Genomic DNA, 21,004 nt, shown 5'->3' with positions numbered 1-21,004 from the left:
AAAACCATTCATAAAATGTGCGACCCGCAGCCAATGGTTTCGTGAGAGATAACATCCTGTAACGACGAAACACTAGTAAAGCGCGAAGAGACAGTAATGCTCCGTACCTTGTGTCATAGTGGCACCCACATGAAATGTGACCACAGCCCCTAATAATGAAAACGTGTTCTGCAGGAGGTGTTATGTGAGCTGCTGTCATCAAATGCTGCAAGATGACAAGTCAGTAGACACAAATGTGCTAAATAACTACTAAGATGTGCGCATTGCCCAGCACCTCCGACGCCCACAACTCGCCCCTGAAACCCGTCCATGCTTTTATCCTTTATATCTGGCAGCAATGTGGCAGACCCCCCCCCCAAAAAAAAGATCACACCGACAGATCCCGGGAGCCGGACTCGCCCCTTCCCCGACTTACCAGATTTGAAAAACGCCGCTATGTCTGCTGCGTCCTTCGCAGCTTCATCCAGTCCCTCCGCTGCGCTCATGGCTGCGGTCGCTCGCGCGGAGACAGCGATGGTTATCCTCACTTGGGTTGTTGTTTTTTGGCTTTATTGTTGCAACAATTATTTATCGGCAAAGGCGGATCCTGACGCCTTTCATTGAAGCAGATCCGGTCATACAATCGGCGCTCTCTTCATTAAGCGAGAGACCTCCTCCTCCATTTTGGCCGAGAAGGGAAAATCCTGGCGACCGATCGGCGGCGCTCCCGAGTCGGGACGTGAGGGAGGGTGAGGAGGAGGCATGGGGGAGGGAGGGGGTGGGTGGGTAAAGGCAGAGGTAACAGAGGAAGGGAGGCGGTCTGAGGGAGGAGGGTTATTCCGTCTCGAGTGGTGGGTGGGGGGTGGGATATCCTGGGATTCCGTTTCGGGGGGTTTTGGTGCATTGTGCGCCACCCAAATGTGTCGTGCGCCACAGCACAGCAGCAGCACCCCCCTCCCATCCCTCCCCCCCATCGTCCCTCACTGCGGTGCTTGCGTGGGAGTCATTCTTCACGGCTGTGTGGCCGAGGAGCCGAAGCCCAGATGTCATGTCACAACAACATCTGCATGCTTTTTTTTCTTTTGGTCGTAGTACCAGTAGTGGTGGTGGAGCAGTTCTCACATCGAACCGTGTCACCGAGGCCCGGAGCCCGATTCACGTGAGAACGTGGCTTTATTATCCCCACGAGGTCACCGACTTCTGCTGTTGCGTTATTTAGTTTCATAAGATGATTGCACGTTGTTCACCGGTGTGATATTTCCTCTGCGCGTGGGACTAATCGCGCTGCAGCGGATAAGAGGATGGCAGGGGCTGTTTCATTTTGCTCTTCATCTCCTAGTGACGAAGATGATGCTACAGTATGAGGTCATTTGCCCCACAAATCTAACCCAGTTCTCACCGACAGCTGCGCCCGAGCGCCTTAAACGAGGAGCGGTGCACTGGCGCCATCTAGGGGGGAGAGAAGGGGGGGGGTCTTACACATCGAACCGTGAACTTCACTAAATAAGCCCCAAAAAATAAACAAACATGTCCTCGATCACATCGGTGCTCAGACGTTCTTCCTCATGGATAATTTTGGCACGGAACTGTGCCGAATCTGTTTGTGCGGGTTTCGTTCCAGGTCGGATGGATGCAGCTGCGCCGCCAGCAGGCGCACGTGGAATTAATTAATTAAGCGCGGCTGCTGTTTCCTGACGCGCTTTGTAAAAAAAAAAAAGAGACTAGAACACAGGCAGAGTCACTGGGGATTCAACGCGAGTAAGTGAAGTTAATCCAACATGTACATCGACATTTTAGTACTTTATTAAGGTAGTTGATCGGTTAGCTCAGTGGTTCCCAAACGTTCTCTGTTGAGCCCTTTGATAATCCAGGAACATTGAAGTCCCCCCATTCCCAAGTGGGTCGTACCTTTTCATGTTTTGAATTAACTGCATTATAATATATAAAACTTAAATATTCGATATTCTTTCTAAAATAAGTACATGTTTTTTCCCACTTGAGTCTTTTTTCTTTTGTTTTCTTTCTTTTCTTTAATGAAAATAGCAATAAAATGTACTTAATTTCTGTACAAACAAGCAGTGAAAACAATATATTTCCCTGCATTTGACCGGAAGGATCATACATTATTTTTTATTTATCTGACATGTTCACATGATTTGGTTCACATAATCACGTGGTTACTCAGTTGTTCACAAGCGGGGTGCTCTCTCTTCTTGGCCGTCCATAGAGCTGCTAGAGCCCAGAGACAGATATGCTTGCTTAATGCTTATATTTTCAAACCTTTTTCCCTTTTTTTGCGTGTCATTGTTGTGGTGGTCGCGTTGCCTGTTACACAGACTTGCATCTGTTTTGAGCTGCAGTCAATCTGCCCCCCGTAGTTACTGCACCTTTCGGTCTATAAGTAGCCTGTGGATACATATCTTTCGGGACCATCCCACTCCCACACCCTTTTACAAATTCCCTCGTTACCTTGGAAACCACTAACAAACACACGCTCCCCGCAGGACCAGATGCATGGGTGGCCATGCGGTTACAACCAGGAAAACAAATCTAAAAAAGATATAATATAAATTGTGAACAGAGAACTTGACGCGGATGAAACCTGGTATTTTGAGTTCTGGGAATAGTGCAGACATTTCTCTTGGGGACAGTTGCAGCCATGTCCTTCACCTCTCGACTTGCAAAAGTCAGCTACAGAAACCGACCCACCCAAGCTGCTGTCCCAGTGGAATCAATCAGGGAAACGCAGGTAGTTTGATTTCCTTTTATCACACATTTTCAGTCATACAAGCTAATGATCTCCCTTATTTCTTCTGCAATTTCTTCTGTTTTTGTTTTGTTTTGGTCTTTTTCACTTTCTCAATATTTAGTACTATTTAATTTGACATTGTTCTTTACTACACGCATAGTTTTTTTAGAGCAGCACAGATGGGGGCAGATAACTCGAAATAGGACGAGAGTGAGTTGGGAGAGTGAAGACATACGTCAAACACGTGTGTGTATATGCATGTGATATATGCAGTCCTTTCGACTCCAAACTTAAAAGTATAATGTTCTCTGCATTGATTTAAGTGTGCGGATGTCTAACCTATCAGTTTGAGCTTTTGGATTCTTCCGGCAACTTATTTATTTTGTCCTGCATTGACCTGTGTTTGAATTCATCTGCACGTTATTTTCAATTTAATCCTCTGCAGCCTGATAATTGCTCATAAGCACATTATGGGTTAAAAATGCCATGTAAGTCGCTTTGGATAAAGGCGTCAGCTAAATGACCTGTAATGTAATGTAATTAGACTCCAGGGGCCCCAGCAATAGTCAAAAATAGCTGAAGCACTGCATATTGTGAAATGTTTTGTTTGTATTGTGAGGGTCTAACCACTAGATGGTAGTGTGTAGTTACCGACGTGTCATACAAGCCTTGGAAGGCTGGATGTTTCTGGTGCTTTTGATTACTTTCATTGTTGAAAATGTCACTGTTATCGGTAAGAATTTGTTTCTGCGTGTTAATTTAGTTTGTCTCTCTTCGAAATGGCGAGTGATATACAGTAGCAGGAAGAGTAAACACTTCCACCTATCCATATGCATCAAAGTCAGTAGTAGAAGAAATAACAATAATACTGGACATAATTCTTGAAATGACTAAAATATTCCCGGATTTTTGTATAGATTTTATGTTTTTACTGCAGCTGGTGCCATTTTATTTCTGGAGAATTGTGGCATCTTCTCTGTGGATTGCAGTGAGTAAAGGCTGCACAGTTAATCCTGCCCTGTGGTGATACTTGACTATTTCTAGTCTATGCTCGTGATCCTTGTCTCCATTTTCTATGAGCCTAGTATTAGACTTCAGATATAGTGTTGAGTAATTATTTTGTCATTAATCTTTTTTTTTATCAGTGGCAGGAGTGGTTAAAACTGAATAAACAACAAAGTACATTAAAGGAGAAACAGTAGAACTCAAAAGTTCAGAGTCTTCAAAGCCTTTTTTCTACAAGATGGTTTAGTTTCAAAACAGATTTGGTCCCTTTCTATGTATTTTTCTTTGAGAATCTCCAACCCTCATATATAATTTACAGGCACTCTCCTGTTTCATGGCAGCTCAAAACCAGATGGTTCAACTTAGAAAATCCGCCATGGCATGTTGAAGAATTGATGACCCAGCCTCTTTCACATGCAAAGCTTCGCAATCATTTATTCAATATCAGCCGTCAGTCAGCTGCTTGTGTAGATGCTGTGCTTGGATGCCAGCGTAAAAGCTAATGCAATTTTTAAATAATAATTAGTGGGAGATATGTGTATGTTTGTGTGTGCGTTCACTCGTGGAATGTTTAGGGTTTCCCTACTGAATAAACTATACTGTAATATATCATACGATCTATAAAATGTAAAAAATAAGAGAACCCTATGTGTGGTTTGTAAATTGTTTTGATTGATGATATACAAGGGTGACGAAAAGCAAATTCTCACATTTGACAAAGTAGAGCAAGTCAAAGCTTTGGATTTCCACTTGATGAAAATCTCAAATGGTTGTTTACCGACATTAAAGTTCTGCTTTTAATAATTAATCAACTATCGCGAGGCAGACCATGAATAAACCACAGTGCTTAACTGCTGTAAGCGATTTTCCAGTTGTGGTGAAAGGGCGGTTGTGGTTGGAAACATTCTGAAATATAACATTGAATAGGCTATTAGAATTTTCCCTGTAATATGGTGAACTAGTCTGAAAAATAAATATGCGTGAAAATGTATGTAAAACGGCTTTTCTTTATTTAGAACATTGATTCAAATAAGTACAAAGCTGATGCCAGTCATGCATGCACTACATGACTACTATCAGTCAGTTAGCATTTAATGGTTGCGCATACAATCTCCCCAGAGGTGTCTCGTTTGTGAAAGCTGATGACCTTTAAGAGGTAAATGTCTTGTATAGTCATATAGTTATATAGTCAGTTTAAATTCGCTCTTCAGAGAGACACTATGTTCAGTCTGTGTGTGTGCATCTAGCTGTCTGTGTTATCTTCCCCCATTATCCACAACAGCCCCCACCCATGTCTCTCTATCGCTTTGTGGTAATTGACTTGTAAGGGGAGAGCAGGGCCTCGATGATTAACTTGCAGACAAATGGTCATCCAACGCTGCATTATTTAGTTAGCGGTTCCCTTTTAGGAGCAACACTCTCATAATTTCAGGGCAGTAACCTTTCTCACGTGGCTAATGAGAAGGCTGATTGCTCACACGCTGTAGCAAAGCCACTTATTCCCTTTCTTGTCTTCTTTGTTGGAAGCAGCAATTCTCAAATGTCATGGAAAGCAAAGCGGATTAAGATGGTGAAATGACCTGAAAAGAAGTGTCAGACTGAAAGGCTAACGATGCTGCATTTTAAACCAGACTATCAAAACAAGGTAAGGTGACCCAAGAGTTCTGAAGTTACTACTTGGTTACTTGGCTTCTGTAATTTATCATTAGTGTGTTGGGATTCGGCAAGCAGCTGATGTCGAAATGTGGCTGGTGGAGAACTTCAAGAAAGATAAAGAAAAAGCTTAGGGTTTTCTTAATGTATGAAAGCCTATTTGAGAGTTCTGCAGGTTGTGCTGGTTTCCCACAAGGAGCAATAACTTCATGCCACAAACCAGTTATTTCAATGAAAACTCCTCTTAAAGGTGTTAGATCAAAATTCAATGCCAGTCGGGTTTTTACGGAGTTTGTATTTGTATTTTAACATTATTTTCTATCCGAACTGAGTTACAATTGCCGACTACAGCGTTTGAGAATTTGTGCACAGCAACAAAAGAGATGACAGTTGGAGGTCGCATGTGTTTTTTTTTTCCTGCCTTTCTGTTGTTTGCACATGTATTATTAAGTGTCAGAAAATACATGGGGGAAAGTCAGACTAAAAAATCCACCATGTGATTGGTGCACATGCAGATCTAAATGTTGTGGAATACACTGAGTTATATATTTACTTTAAATTGACTAAAGTATGTCATGAAAGAACTAAATAAATATTCCAATACTATTGTTTCAAAAAAGATAACGTGTTGTTTTTGACACTAATACTGGATTGTTGTGTTTAATACAGGAAGGAAACCGTGCCTTCTGATTTTCTCTAAACTCCAGACCTCATTGTGTGTTTTTATTTCCTGTGCATGTTAGCAGGTGTAGTTTGGCTGTGAGTATTTACTTGTAAAACTATTAATTCATGATCGAGTGTCCGTGAGCCCCAGGCACACTCTGTGTCCGTCAATTTATTAGAAAATATCAACCTTGACCACAGCTGGATGTAAAAACTCACACACTATTGGCAGATACAGCCATTAAAGATTAAAGGAGCGTAGCTTCAGCTCCGGTGGCTGACTGGCCACCGCTGATGACTTGATAGTGCTGCTTACTTTGAGGTTGAGAGTCTTCGGCTCTCCTGCGTAGATGTAGATGAGAAGGCGACAGCAGAGCGGAACATGCTGTATTGGAGGGTTTGATTTGAAGAGGCGAGGAGCCGTCATGTCGCAGGTGTCTAGAAAGAAGCTCTGGAAACAAACTGTTTCCACGCTCATTCGGGTAAGAGAAATCGTTGGGTATTTGAGGGGCCTCTCCTGTTTTTGTTCATCATGCACAGAATTTTAATATTAAAATGATAAAACTTGCTGCAAAACGTTATCATCAGCTGCTGGGATGACTTCAACAGTGTGGGTTTATTCTATTCCCCATAAAGATTAAGATTAAAATAGACCAAATCATTTTCAGATTTTACTCAAGATCTTAAACTTTAAGTATTAGATATATTATTAGACAATAATCTTGCCAAACTACTCTGCATATTTTGGCATTATTGCTTCTGACTGTCATTAAGAGATTGTAGATGGTGGTACATGGTCTGTGAGTGCTGACTTCTGTGTCTGTGTTCCTGGAACAATACATTTGTGTGTGTGAAGGCCTGTCGCTGCTGAAAGTCTGTTATTGTTGCCCATTGTATTTTGTGTGATTGTGTATTGTGTTGAGTATGTTAGTCTGCTTATTTGAATAATCTGCAACATACTGCATTGTGTCTGTATTGTTAGCCTCTGGGCTGAAGCTGAGTTGACTGTTCACACAATTTGAATTAAAGACAGAGACAAGGTGTGAAACGTCTGGTTGCTCAGCAACTGATGGTTTGACACGCATTTCTCAGGTCGACCCGTGATGTGAGCGTTGCGTGCATATGATGTGAGCTTCTCTGGGAACTTTAACACATTTGGTATGATCCAGCTTTTTTTAAAGGTGCAAAAAAATATTTTAATGGAACACACCTGCTCAGCATTAGAATATTTCTAGTTTTAAAAGGGAAACATGAAGGTCACCGATCTCAAAACGGAAGGAAAATTGTGCCGACGTAAAAAGTGTGAATTGACTTAACTGTGCAGTGAGAGCAAATTTCAAGCTTGCAAATTTGTTGTGCTCAGATGTCGAAGTAACCTGTAACCTGCAGCCACTGAGAGAAGCTTTTGGTGATTGACAAATATAACTGTGGTTTCAGAAAATGTAAATACTTTTTTGGATGATGTAGGCAAACTACAGCTCGACACACATTAGTCATTTGCTTCTTTTCACAAACCAGTCCTGAATGTTGGTGTGGTTATTGTCACTGCTTTAAGGCTGCATACAGGCTAGTGTGTTGCTGCTCTTACTGACCTTGTTAACACACACAGCTTGTGAAGTTGTTGCTATATAAGCTCTACCTAACTCTGGCTTTATATGACCAAATTGCAAGGCTCTGGGTAACGAGGAATAGTACCCCGCTGACTTTGTCCCTTGATATTCATGTTCCAGCTTCCTGCCTGTTGTCTCTCAGGTCCTGACTTGTTACAGTATATATTATTTCCGATGTCCGCTGATCACTCTATTTCCTACACCTGGCATTTCCACACCCCTCTTGCCTAACTTTTATCTTCAATTTTTTTTTCTCAATGTCCACAACTACTGATTCTAATACTTATACTTATACTATTACTAGCTCCATCTCCTTTTGTCTTTTTTTAGTTTGCACAACTTCCATTTATCTTTTTTAATGATTCATTTAAGATCAATCTATAGCTAAAAAAATGTGTTTGTCATCCATTGGAACTCAAACGTGTTCCCACATTTCCAGTATGTCCTGCAGTTTTCCGTTTTATACTACATACGTCAGTCAGTTTCAGTTGGCAGAAGAAAAAAAACATGTTTAAGGATAACGTTGCACAAAATGGAAATTACATACAAGCACATATGGAGCGAAGTTAAGCGTGTGAGCGACAAACTTGACCAGTTTATATGTTATTATCAATGTTCAGTTTTAATCCAGTTGTTGAATTGTCCAAACCGACTGTGTTACAGCTGGCTCTGAAAGGAATTTTGAGTCACAGTAAGCCTGATTTTCTTGTAGCGGAGGGCCTTTTAAACGATGGTGATGTCAATGTCAAAAAGTACTCTAAGCCAGAAATAATAATTCCAGTCATCCCCTTTTTTAAAACAAGACAGAGGAAATTGTAAACGAGCGAATTTAAATGCAGCCTGCAGCCGGCACACCGTGCACCGCTTTTTTTCATGTAATTTATTGGCAGACTTTGTTCCTGAGTTACTAAGCAGCGTTTCCTGGCAACACGTTGTGGTTGACGTTGCTGTTCCACCCTCCTAAATAGCTCGTTGCAAACTGGGGTTTTTGTTTTCCAAGACTTTGGATAGGTGCTCAGAAGTTGGGGGAAGAGGATGAGCAGTTGGAAATCTTGAAAGAATACTGTCATCTTGTTTGGAGATTCTCTGTTATTCTTTGTGTCGAGCTACAGAGAAGGGAGGTTGGATCCTTTGCATTGCCAGCTTATCCATGACGTATTCTACTGATTCTTTGAAACTGTAAGTCGGTTACGTGAGTGGAAGTTTTATTCAAATGATGTGTGAGGAAAAGGTGTAGGGCCACAGGAGAGCATCAGTTATCTGTCATTACCAACAGCCAGCTTCATGACCACCTACAAAGTGTGTGAAATATTCTAAAGTGTGCACTTGGTCATGTGATTTAAAAGTCACCCCACAGCCCAGCTAACTGTTAATTTATATTTTGTGTTTTGTTCAGCAAAAGTTGAAAGAGGAACGTGAAGCTAAGCGGGCTCAGCTGGATGGGAGGCATGACTACATCCTCAGCATCGTGGCATCGTGCCTTGGACTGGAGAAAGCTGACGTGGAAGACTCCACACTGGAGGGGCATCAGGTAACCTGTATTTACACAGACACATTTAAAACTGTGTGCACAACATGATGATATGATCTTTTATCTCTGTTCGGCTGGAAGGTTGTGGCTGATTTGCTTAAAGTTTTTTCATCTTTCTCAGATTGACCGCATGGAACAATTCTTTGTGGCTGAGGGTCTTCCGCACCTCATGTTCTACTATCAGGACACCGAGCCAGTTGAAGCAGGTAATATTTGAAATGAAATTGTACACTTGCCACGTCAAAAATGGATGTTTTGGGTTGAGGTTTTGTACCCGTATGAATCAACTTAATTCGTTAACAGCAATCACAGCAATATTGTAATCGAAAATGACCCAATATGGGAAAACAAGCCAGTGGTGACGGCCCCATCTGTCTCTTCAACCTCCAATTCTTTGTTTAAGCAGCAGCCTCCGTGCCTTCCCAGTCTGTTTCCCCGCAGCCTGGACGGAGCAAGAAGTCCAAAGTGTTTGTGACAGACGGGAGGGACGTGGCGCTGACCGGAGTGTGTGTCTTCTTCACCAGAGCAAACATTTCAAAGGCAATCACCTCTGAGAACATACACAGAGTGAGTCACTGTACTGTTTTGTAATTCACCTGAATGACACATGCAAAACAGACCAATTCGTTCAATGTTACAGACAATAACATTTCGTGATTTCTTTTCCTTCTGCATTTCTCTTTTAACCCATTTGAGTAATGAATCTGAATCTTTTCAACCAGTTCTGGAGAAGAAATAGGGGGATGATAGCACTCCGATATCACAGGCAGTTCTTGCTATTGATTCTTGGCTGATCGCCTGCTGATCATCAGCAGCAAAGCTAATCACCACCACTGATGAATGGGCATGTTTATTACAAGACGGGGGACAGGAAGGACATCTCTGGTGTGTTTGTGGACATGTTGTCATGACTTGTGGGGACATAGATTAGTTAAAACAGAGAAATTGCGAGGACTGTCCTCTGCTATGGGGACGACTTGATCCATGATTAGGGTAACTGTTAGGATTGGGCTGGTTGTGGTTAAGTAAGTACCAGGAAGTTAAACTTGAGCAGTATTTGTTTTTTTTAAATAAGAAATTCTAAAATCTAAATAAAATAATGGGCATAAATCAACTAAATCCCACTGAACTGTGGTATCTGGACCAATAACGACAGATAAATGACAATTATCACATTTTGACGGAGTGCTTCTATTTCAACCAGCGCACATATTGTAGTCTTTGTGACACCAGTTCAGCAGTTCAGGAAATCCAATATGTGTATTCCGATAAGCATCGCATCTTGAGTGACACACTGGGAGAGGCTGAACAGTGAAAATGGTGTTTGAGCCAATAGTGCTAACAGGTCAATTGATCCCACGGACGGTTTATTAGCAGTGGCGATGTGAAAGAATCACCTCGAGAAAAAACACCCCTCTTGAGCAATTGCACCCAGTCACTTCCAGAATGAAAGCACACAACATAAACAATGTAATGGCGCAATATGATCAGTATCCCAACGTATGAATTCACTTCCCAATTATGATGTTAAAAGAGAGGAATGGAGCTCAAACGAGTGGCTTCAACATCCGCAGATAGATGCAACTTTTGCTTATCAGAAGACAAAAATATAATTTTTGGGCCGACAATCCCGTGCCATTTCCCTCATCCCAGGATCAAATGTGCCATATGCGATGTTCTATAAGTAGACCAAGCCTATTCTGCTGTTTGGTAAAGGCTATTGCCTTGGCCACGTCCCCATGCTGTGGTCTGCAGAGCCCATCTGGTTTGTATACTCGATCCACTCAGCATGTCCGCATCAAGAGCATTGCTCTCTGGGATACGAGGTTGCAAGTTGGGCCCCTTTGGACGTGTGTGACGTTTTGTCTCATTTCATGTCCAGGACGTGAATTTTAATATGTTGGACACAACGGAGGTGGGTCTGTTGAAAAGTGTGGAGCAGCTGCTCTCCGAGATCTTCATCCCAACACTGAGGAAAATGAACCACGGCTGGGGGGAGCCGGACAGTCCCCACGCCCAGGCTGTCAAACAGGACTTCATATCATCATTGGAAGGCTTTGTGTCTGTTTTGGCTGGAGCACAGGAGAGCCTGCAGGAAAAGGTAAAGAACATACTACATAGATAAGAAAAATGAGCATTTAATGGAGAGTTTAATTCAGAAGAGCTATAAAGTACCCAACAAAGAAACATCTTTTGACTTGTAAAAACACAACAACAATTGCTAATGTGTGAACCTTTATCATTGCAGCAATTACTGTAAAATAACAGCGTGCTTCATACACAGCTTCTAGTTTCAAATACATTTCATGTACGAACTTGAGTTAACACACATCCACCAACAAAATGTGTTCTAGACACCATGGCAAAAATAAACCATGTCATAACTTGCCTCCAGGTTACCTTGAAAGAGTGTGACACATTTGACCTGCGGGTGCTGAAAGGCCCATCAGACTACACGTCAGCGGCCAACAGCACGGAGACCACAGAAAAGATAGAAGCCTGCATGAAAGTCTGGATCAAGCAGATAGAACAGGTGAGACGTGTTCAGTAATAGGAAAGATGTTTTTCTAACACTTTTATTACACCCGCTGTGATGTTGGACGCTATGTGGTGCAGAAGAGCCTGTGGCTCGATTTTAAACACAGTAAATATAAACAGTATCTATTCTGATATCCATCAATGTTATTTGTATCGCTTGAAGCTGAAAAACAAACATTTGAATGGATATGTGCTAATCTGTTCGTGTAGCTGTGGACAAAAATTAAATGTGTGTGGAAGGATCAATAGAATAAAAATGTTTCTTGTGAGGCCAGATGCAAAGGGTGTTCTATCTTTAAGTAACTAATTTTATTGAACTTTGAGTTGAGAATTCTTGCAGCCAAATGTCGAGTTTGCTTATGGCTCACTCCGCATACTACCCCACATTCACTCCCTCATCCTATTGGTCCCCAGCCCACCAACCTAGGGCTTCCTATTGGTTAAACCTACATGTCAATCAACTGTTATCAGTAACGTTGAACAATACCACACCAACAACATTCGAGGACAAGACATTTTATCTTCTCATTGTTGTTTTTCTTAAAAGCAAATGAAATCATGGTCCGTTGGGGAGAGATACAAAGCAGAGGGTGAAGTGCAGAGATGATGCGGTTATAAGGTGTATCTGTTCTCCAGGTGTTAGCAGAGAGTGACCAGCTGAGAAAGGAGGCTGATGACCTGGGCCCTCGAGCTGAGTTGGACCACTGGAAGAAACGAATGTCACGCTTCAACTACCTTCTGGACCAACTTAAAAGCCCCGACGTCAAGGCCGTACTGGGCGTGCTCTTGATGGCCAAATCCAAACTCATAAAGGTCTGCTGCTGACTGTGAACACCTCTCTTCCCATTCTTCTTCTTTATTTTAACACGATGTTCTGGTCAAAGACCGTGACGTTCAGTCTCACAATAAATGCAACGAGCGTGTGTTTGTCTAGTCATGGCGGGAACTGGACACAAGGATCACGGACGCAGCCAATGAAGCCAAAGATAATGTCAAGTACCTCTACAGCCTGGAGAGGTTCTGTGACCCACTCTACAACAGTGACCCTGTAAGAAAACATCAATAATCTATTGAGAAATTAAGTGGTCTGCAGAACTCAATGCAAACCCAATGTACTGTATCAGCGTTTAACTGTCTTTCAGTTGTGTAAACGGTGAGTCACGCAAACGCAATTCTTCATGTCCATGTGTGCAATTAATTACAAACACTCAACAGCTTTTTTTCTGTTTCACCCCAGGTGTCGATGGTGGATGCGATCCCAGGTCTGATCAATGCCATCAGGATGATTCACAGTATTTCTCGCTACTACAACACATCGGAAGAGATTACATCTCTTTTTGTCAAGGTAGGATTGGCTGCTATTCTGCACAATGCAAGAATGATGAAATGGATTTGGGTCATGAACTATGGGGTTCAGCGAAGCGCTTTGCTACAGTCTGGATAATGAAACAAATGAACCATTGAAACATTCATGCTGTCTCTACTAAGGGCGCTGTTACATTAACCCGAATTGAAAAAGAAATTATGATTGAAAGTATTAAAAATGTGTATATCACATCTCTGTCTCTAACATGTTAATACATATTAATTAAAGATTAGATACGAATAGAATATAAACGTCAATGTTTCATGGACCAAACAACACAATTGATTTGGTGGCACCTTTGACCTTTTCAAACATGTTTTCTCATGATTGTGTGTAAACTAATATTCAGCTATTTCAACTAAATGTAGTGTATTTTTGTGTAAGTTGTTTGTATCCGCAGAGAATTAAATGTATATCTGTATTTTACCATACCCATCAATACCTCCAGGTGACAAACCAGATGATCACAGCCTGCAAAGCCTACATCACCAATAACGGCTCTAATTCAATATGGGACCAGCCTCAGCAAGTTGTTGCTGACAAAATAAAAGCTGCCATCCACCTAAACCAGGTATTACTTATTGGTAGAATACTTTGGTGTAAGAGTTATAGCATAAGATAGATGAGGTTGCGTATTCCGTGGAGACAATGTCATGCCCAAAATATAAGAAATATCGAGAATGAAGGAAAGTTTATTTTCAACCCACAATCGTTCCCACGCTACCAGGAGGGATGAATGAAAATGTGACTGTTTTTGTTAACCTCTGTTCAGGAGTATCAGCGGTATTTCCATAAGACAAAGGAGAAGTTGGAAACGACTCCTTCGGAGAGACAGTTTGACTTCAGCGAGATGTACATTTTTGGGAAGTTTGACACGTTCCAGCGACGACTCAACAAGATCCTGGAAATGTTCAGCACTGTTTCCACCTACTCTGCCCTGCAAGACTCAAAGATTGAAGGGCTGGAGACCTTTGCCACCAGATTTCAAGTGGGTATATTATTTGATCAGATGGTTGACGTTTTATGAAATGAAATGACACTTCTGCCATTCACTGACCTTTTGACATGGCAGGGTGGCAGAGGCTTCCACGGTCGCCTACCACAATGATGAAAGCCAGCTGTACATTTATTTGTATTATACATACATGGGAAATATTGATGAAAATGTTATTTTAGAGTTTGGACACTTTGGAACGTCTCATGTAAAATAGCTATAGACTTTCTTGGATTCCCTCTGTCTAATTGGTGTTTAGATGTTTTTCCCTGAGAGTATATTGATATGAGCTGTGTTTGTTTCTGCTGCCTTGGATGCACAGACTGCAGAAATGCAGGGAAAATGGGAGGTAATTTCTCTCTGCAATTACCTACTAATGCATTTTCATAGTAGACCGCATGCCGTGTTAAAATTCACAGAACATGTAGTTTTAACAGTATAAGGAGACTAACTGCATGGAACATCAACAGAGAACCAACTCCAACACGTGCTGTTCATAGTAGTTGCTCAATGGGTTTGTGTTGTTTAGTTGTTTTCTCTGGCAAATGTTTTTGCATGCTGTCCGGTTCACTTAATGTATATTCAATCAGTCCTTTCACGGCCCAAATAATCAGACAGAGCTACATTCAAATACATTGCAGACATCTTCTTTTACACACATTGAAGGTTAAATCTTGACTGTATATATATTTTGTGGTAAGCTAGAACATTTATTATATCTCCCCGATATCCTCGGTTTGTCCTTTGCCATTTCAAAACGCAGATAAACTCGCGGACTACGATGATGGATAAATGGATAATGTCAGTGTGACGAATCACAGTTGGTCAAGGAATTGGGATTAAAGAACAGATCAGCAACATTTCCAAGCTCACATTTTCCCGCAGCCGAACAGTGTGATGAAAACAATAACAATGAAAGTAATTATACATGATTTATATGCCTGTGTGTGTGTGTGTGTGTGTGTGTGTGTGTGTGTGTGTGTGTGTGTGTGTGTGTGTGTCTCACAGGCTATTGTGCTTAACATGAAGAAAAAACATTACAGTTTCCTTGACCAGAGAAGAACTGACTTTGATGCTGACTATGAAGAATTCTGCAAAAACACCTCAGAGCTTCATGTAAGCGTAAAATAGACACAACACATTAATTTCCTCAGCATTGTAAAGTACAATTAATAAGCCTTCCCCTTCACATAATGTCTTGAGTTACTATTGCTGAGTGAAAACACCTGTGTCTTATCTTGTTGTATTATTGTGATGACCTCGTGTAAACCAGTTTTTTGGGGTTGCATTTCAAATTTCCACTACGCTGTCTTATCGGTCTTTGTGCTTCCAGAATCAGCTGAAGACTTTCATGGAAAGCATCTTTGAAAAAATTCAAAATACAGAGAGAGCTCTAAGTGTGCTGAAGAAATTTGAAAGGTAAACAATTTTTATTTATAGCGTTTTGTCTCACACAATGCATGTTCATATAAACAAGAATATTTTATTCCCCAGCACAGAGAACTGTTTGGATTGCAGAAATGATGTTTCTTGTTACAAAAGGTTTTCTAGTTCCACCTTGATTTCTGTGCATGCTGGCTCACTGACACCATTAACTATCATATCAAAGCAATGTTACCGTTGTTGAGTTATTGCTCACATTTTTTTTAAATTGTTCTAATAATGGTCGTCTACATTCAAACAAATTCTATATTCTGACTAAAAACAGACTGGGCATCCCAGACCTCGGCATCGAAGAGAAATACCAGCATATTCTGCAGAACTATGGCCGGGACATTGAAATGGTGTCCCGTGTCTACATGAAGCAGAAACTGGATCCCCCCGTTGGCCGGGACTTGCCCCCCGTGGCAGGCCGCATCATGTGGGCCCGGCAGCTGTCAAGCAGGATCCAGGGTCCCATGGATCTCTTTCAACAGGTAATATTGGATTTCTGCCTTGCTTGAGCCACTGTGTTGTTTTAGTTTGTTTAGATTCGTCAGTACATTTGTAAAAGTTACCCAGTAGCCTGCCTTCTATCCCACTGCAGCATCCTGGTGTTCTTTCCACACCAGAGGCCAAGAGGATCATCAAAAATTTCAACAGGGTCGCCAGGGTCCTGTTGGAGTTTGAGATGCTCTACCATCTCAGCTGGATGAAACAGGTAAATGGAAGCAAATAAAATATGGATGTCAATAGTCCCATCACAACATGGACGTCACGTCTCTTCCCCACCCGACTCCTTTTTTTTATTTTTCTTCTTCTTCTTCTGATTCTCTTCCATCTTGCCTCACTTTGTTTTCTCCTTCATCACCACCCTCCCTAAACAACGATACCCACCTTGATGCCTCCTGCCCAGATGGAGGACGCCCGGGTGGGCCTCCAGGCCTCTCTGCTGGTCAGATCTCCAGAGACGGGCAAGTTGTTTGTGAACTTTGACCCGGAGATCCTGACACAGATCAGGGAGGCGAACTGCATGACAAGGATGAATTTGGAGATTCCACCATTTGGCGCTCTGTTACGGCAGAAACAGGACACACTGAAAAAGAACTACAACAAATTACAGGTGGATATTACACAAAATTATACACGTTGGCTAGTACCGGTATACATAACTTAAAATAGCATTGTGAGGGTTGAAGTTGATTGTGCATTTATACATTACAAAATATAGTATCCTGTGTTATATTTGTGTTAGAAAGAAGTATATAGAAATATAAGAAATAACACCTATATTATATAAAGGTAAATGATCTCAATGACTACCTTCTCCATTGATATCTATTTCCCCTTCCAGTTGATGTTGAGTGAGAACACCAGAGTGCGGTCAAAGATTCAGTCTGCTTTTGAACAGCTTGCCATGCCACATGTGGCAAAGGTAAGGTGACATTATCCAAGTTGCATTTCAACTACAATCCGTATCCTGCATGTTATTTGTATATGAATTCATTGGTACTGTTAACATACATTTAGAGATGTTGTTCTCATGTCTGTGGTCTGAAAATTGACAGAATTAAGTATTGATGTTATCTTTGATTTTCGCTGAGTCATCAGTCCTGATCATAACAACCAAATACGCATTCATTGCAAGTTTGTGCGCTCTAAATAACAAAGGCCTGTTGTGTTTCATAAAAATATAATGTGTATCATCTTAAATCAATGACTTTGCAGGTGGATGAGGCTATACAGCCGGGATTGACCTCCATCAACTGGACTTCACTGAATATAGACAAGTACCTCGGCCGCATCGACAAGGCTTTGGGTAAGCAAAATCCACCCACATACTGTACGTTTTCCCATTATCCCTCTTCCACCTCTCATCACCAACCCTTCCTGCAATGCTCGCCCGTTCTTTCCCCCTCATCTGTCGGTCTCTGTGTCCTTCTCATTTCCCTCCAGGCGACCTTGAGCTGTTGATGGACAGAGTGAACGACTTGGTGGAGTTTAGGATAGATGCAGTGCTGCAGGAGATGAGTGAATCCACACTGTGTGTTTTGCCAGAGGATGAACCGTTCACCTGTGAGCAGTTTGTTCAGACCACCAGGGTAATTACAGTCTGCTTCAAACACAATAACAGTATTAAATATGTGGTTATAGTTTTACTAATCGCAGCCTCTAAGTCATGATACTCCCCCAACCTGCTTGCTATCATTTTAAAGATGTCATGCTCACGTGCAAAGTTGGATTTAATGCTTTTCATACATTTAATACGTTTTAAAACTAAAAGTTGTGTACTTCCCTAAAAATACATCAATTTAATTATCAATTAACTTTTGTACAACATGTATTAATATTCTCACCATTGAAGGTTATTGCTTTATACTTCTTGTGACACTGCTGTGCATTGGCATAAAGTTGTTCACCAGCAGTCATCAATCATGATTTATTAATCTAATGGAATGGAATAACTGGTTTAACTGTCGTAACTCATTATATGTCATTTGCATGTTCCCTTGCTGTGAACGTTCCCTCGCATTTTTCGTTTAAATGTAATTGATGTACTGGATAATCATGTCATCACTATGCTGCATATTTAATGGACATGTCATACAAACACATTTGTATAGGACCTGTGCATAAGTCAAGCCCAGAGCCTCAACACTAAGAGCTCGCTAGTGGAGGAGGCTGCCAATGAGCTGATCAACATGCTGCTGGAGTTTGACCACAGTCGGAAGGAAGAGGCGGAGAAGATGGAGGAGGAAAGCTGCGCTGAGAGCAAGACCGTTGACCATATCGACAGTGAGGGTACACTAACGTTTTCCTTCTGAGATCAAATCGAATCGGATACAAAAAGGTGCCGTGGAACTTTGTGTTTCTATTTGTATATGTTAGAGCAGAAGCTAAAGGGGCTCTTGTCCGCTGCAAATGTGTCATCTCAGGTGAAGAAGAAGGCCGCTCAGAAGGCCGCCTCTTTTCTAGAACCACCTTGCTCCATCCTGCCAGTGTCGGCCCTTCCTCTCCCTTGCTGAGGATGAAGATGAAGAGGGACTTGATTGAAGTAATGGAGGAGGAAGCCCAGGAGCTACTTTCCTACTTCAACCACCGCAATGTGGATGCTTTGCTCAGATTGACACGCAATACCCTGGAGATGCTGCGCAAGCGCATTCACGCCTCCTCGCTCATGCATTTCTTGGGTGAGTGTTTCTTCTTCTTTTGCACGGGGCTCATGAAACGTCCATTTCTGAACTACATCTCGCTGTATCAGAGCTGCTCTTCTCTCACCTTTTCAAGCTGAAGGCGACTCACCCACTCGTGAGAAAAACAGCGTCCAGCAGGCGATCTTCAGAGTAAACGTGACCCTCTCTATTCCTAACATCGCCATGGTTCCAGCTCTGGAGGAAGTCCAACAGGCTCTGAACCGGGTCGTGGAGTGTGTAGTCAGTGTCAGCAAAGGAGTCAGCCAGTGGAGCAAAGAAAGGATCTCAAAGGTGGGTTCAACCTGACGAAGCAAGCAATCATTTCTGAGAAGTGGTTACAGACGTATACTTCTCACCCACCCTTCCTTCCACTATTGTAACTACTTACACATTTTTCTGGACTGATTTTTTCTTTATTATGCTGTAGCCGAACACACGCGGAGGTCTTTCTTTACGTTGGTTTCCCCTTTGCAGAGAAAAATGAATGAAAGACGGATGGCGGTGTTGAAAGTGGACTCCTCTGAGAGTGAATCAGAGGATGGAGCAACATTAAGGAGCCTGGCTGGTATGAGAGGACACAACACCTCAGCTCAACAACTCCGCTCTGACTTTAGAGTGATATATATATCCGTGTTGTTTCAAACATGCAGACCAGAACATTAATGATGTTACACCTCAGCCACTTGGTACTCAGATCTCCTTATTTCACAGCTCAGAAGAGCAAAACCAAATCTTCTATGAAGCAGTCAAAAATGTGTTGACGAAAATGGCATGAATAGTTCAGTGGCTTTAGCCGGAAGACATTTAAACAAAAGACATTTTATAATCACATCTCATTACAGCCGGGTTAACTTGGAGGTAGTGTTGTGAAAAATGAAAGTTGACGATGAACATTTCACCCGACAGTTTATTTTGAATGATTCATGTGTCCACAGTTAAAACTAAAAGACTCCACTTCATCAGGAACACTTATTATTACTACGAGTTTCTAACTGAAAAATCCTGTATTGATTTTATATTGTATATGAAGGATTCAAAGCAGAAGCCAAGTTGTTTTTTCACGTTTTTTACACTCAATTCTGTTCTCTAAACTAAATGTACCTTTCAGACGGCAGCATCTCAGATATTTCAGCGTCTGTGATCCAGGCTATCGCCTTTCAGGCTAGAAACTACTACAAGAGTGTGTCTGACAACAAGGAGATAATCAAACTCGTGTCCGTTCTCAGCACCTCCATCAGCTCAACCAAAAAGGTACACGTCTTTCAATATAAAGAAGACATAAAATTGGTGTGAATGTGAAGAATTAAGTCAAATAAATCAAGATTCACGAAGCAATTTTTCAAAATGTTGTTTGTTTGTTATATGTGTATTAAAATGTTCTTTCTGAACAAAAACTGAAAGTAGAGAAAAGACACTGTTAAGCTGGACAATGTTAAGCATCCACCCAGCCACCCAATAAAGAAGACTTAGTCATCTTATTCCAAATCATAATGTTGCATGTTTAATACCCACCCTTTGCATACTTAATTGCCATTTTACAGGAAGCGATGAGTGCTCTGGACCGTTTCAGCCGTTACCATCACATCTGGAGGATGGACCGCGAAGACACCATGCGAAAGTACGACGAACTGAATGATGGACTGTTATTCATTTGTTATTCTTACCACTGACAATGAACAGTTTTGGTTTGTGTGCATGAGGTTGCAGCCGTGGAAAACGCCGTCCTGTCAACGCCTTTTTGTTTTGTTTTTTTCTCAGGTTTGTTCAGGGCAGTCCCTTACTATCAGAGTTTGAGAGCCAGATTATTTTCTATCGAGATTTGGAGGTGGAAATAAACGCAGAACCAGAACTCATTGCGGTCGGCGCGCTGGCTCTATTCACAGGTTAGAGTTGCAATATTGTTTTAAGGGAAAAACTTCTGAATACCAACTAATCTTACCTCTGCATCTTTATGTATTTATTGTACCAGCGGACCTGAAGATGTCACTCACTACTGAAACCAAGAACTGGATGGTGGACTACGGACTGTACTGTAACCGGAAATACCGCTCAGACATGGAGCAGATCTTTGCTTTCGTTGATGAAGCGGGAAAAAAACTGAATCGGCAGATCAAAGACCTGGATGACATCCGCATCGCAATGGCATCTCTGAAAGAGATCAGAGAGCAGCAGATATCTACTGATTTTCTACTTGGCCCCGTAGAGGTAAACACTGCCCTGTTCACACAAAAGCACACGAGGAGAGGACCAGTCGTTTTGAGTAGTGCACATTGGAACGTTTCCTTGGAAGAGTCCTGTAGCAA

At 41.8% G+C, this 21,004-nt stretch overlaps 2 protein-coding genes across 3 annotated transcripts in view; one reads left to right on the top strand and one right to left on the bottom strand.

The window, feature by feature from the left end:
* Positions 1-853, bottom strand: part of triob (trio Rho guanine nucleotide exchange factor b) — an 88,362-nt gene extending 87,509 nt beyond the window's left edge. For both annotated transcript variants that reach the window (XM_040166442.2, XM_040166444.2), the window contains exon 1: positions 416-853. In XM_040166442.2, coding sequence (XP_040022376.2) covers positions 416-485 — 70 coding nt within the window. In that variant the 5' untranslated portion in view covers positions 486-853. The remainder of the gene's footprint in view (positions 1-415) is intronic.
* Positions 854-2,458: 1,605 nt separating this feature from the next.
* The window catches only part of dnah5 (dynein, axonemal, heavy chain 5), a 65,509-nt gene continuing 46,963 nt past the window's right edge, over positions 2,459-21,004 (top strand). Inside the window, exons 1-27 of the mRNA XM_078094086.1 lie at positions 2,459-2,728; positions 9,056-9,190; positions 9,312-9,396; positions 9,597-9,757; positions 11,073-11,291; positions 11,586-11,723; positions 12,365-12,541; positions 12,663-12,776; positions 12,966-13,073; positions 13,543-13,665; positions 13,867-14,082; positions 15,097-15,204; positions 15,422-15,507; positions 15,797-16,004; positions 16,115-16,228; positions 16,424-16,630; positions 16,862-16,942; positions 17,236-17,326; positions 17,464-17,609; positions 18,132-18,309; positions 18,444-18,698; positions 18,796-18,992; positions 19,176-19,266; positions 19,810-19,952; positions 20,243-20,319; positions 20,460-20,584; positions 20,671-20,906. Coding sequence (XP_077950212.1) covers positions 2,639-2,728; positions 9,056-9,190; positions 9,312-9,396; positions 9,597-9,757; positions 11,073-11,291; positions 11,586-11,723; positions 12,365-12,541; positions 12,663-12,776; positions 12,966-13,073; positions 13,543-13,665; positions 13,867-14,082; positions 15,097-15,204; positions 15,422-15,507; positions 15,797-16,004; positions 16,115-16,228; positions 16,424-16,630; positions 16,862-16,942; positions 17,236-17,326; positions 17,464-17,609; positions 18,132-18,309; positions 18,444-18,698; positions 18,796-18,992; positions 19,176-19,266; positions 19,810-19,952; positions 20,243-20,319; positions 20,460-20,584; positions 20,671-20,906 — 3,909 coding nt within the window. The 5' untranslated portion in view covers positions 2,459-2,638. The remainder of the gene's footprint in view (positions 2,729-9,055; positions 9,191-9,311; positions 9,397-9,596; positions 9,758-11,072; positions 11,292-11,585; positions 11,724-12,364; positions 12,542-12,662; positions 12,777-12,965; positions 13,074-13,542; positions 13,666-13,866; positions 14,083-15,096; positions 15,205-15,421; positions 15,508-15,796; positions 16,005-16,114; positions 16,229-16,423; positions 16,631-16,861; positions 16,943-17,235; positions 17,327-17,463; positions 17,610-18,131; positions 18,310-18,443; positions 18,699-18,795; positions 18,993-19,175; positions 19,267-19,809; positions 19,953-20,242; positions 20,320-20,459; positions 20,585-20,670; positions 20,907-21,004) is intronic.

Source organism: Gasterosteus aculeatus, chromosome 20 (assembly GCF_964276395.1).
Source record: "Gasterosteus aculeatus chromosome 20, fGasAcu3.hap1.1, whole genome shotgun sequence".
NCBI lineage: Eukaryota > Metazoa > Chordata > Actinopteri > Perciformes > Gasterosteidae > Gasterosteus > Gasterosteus aculeatus.
The sequence above is the reverse complement of the archived record's forward strand: the minus strand, read 5'-3'. Positions and strand labels throughout refer to the sequence as shown.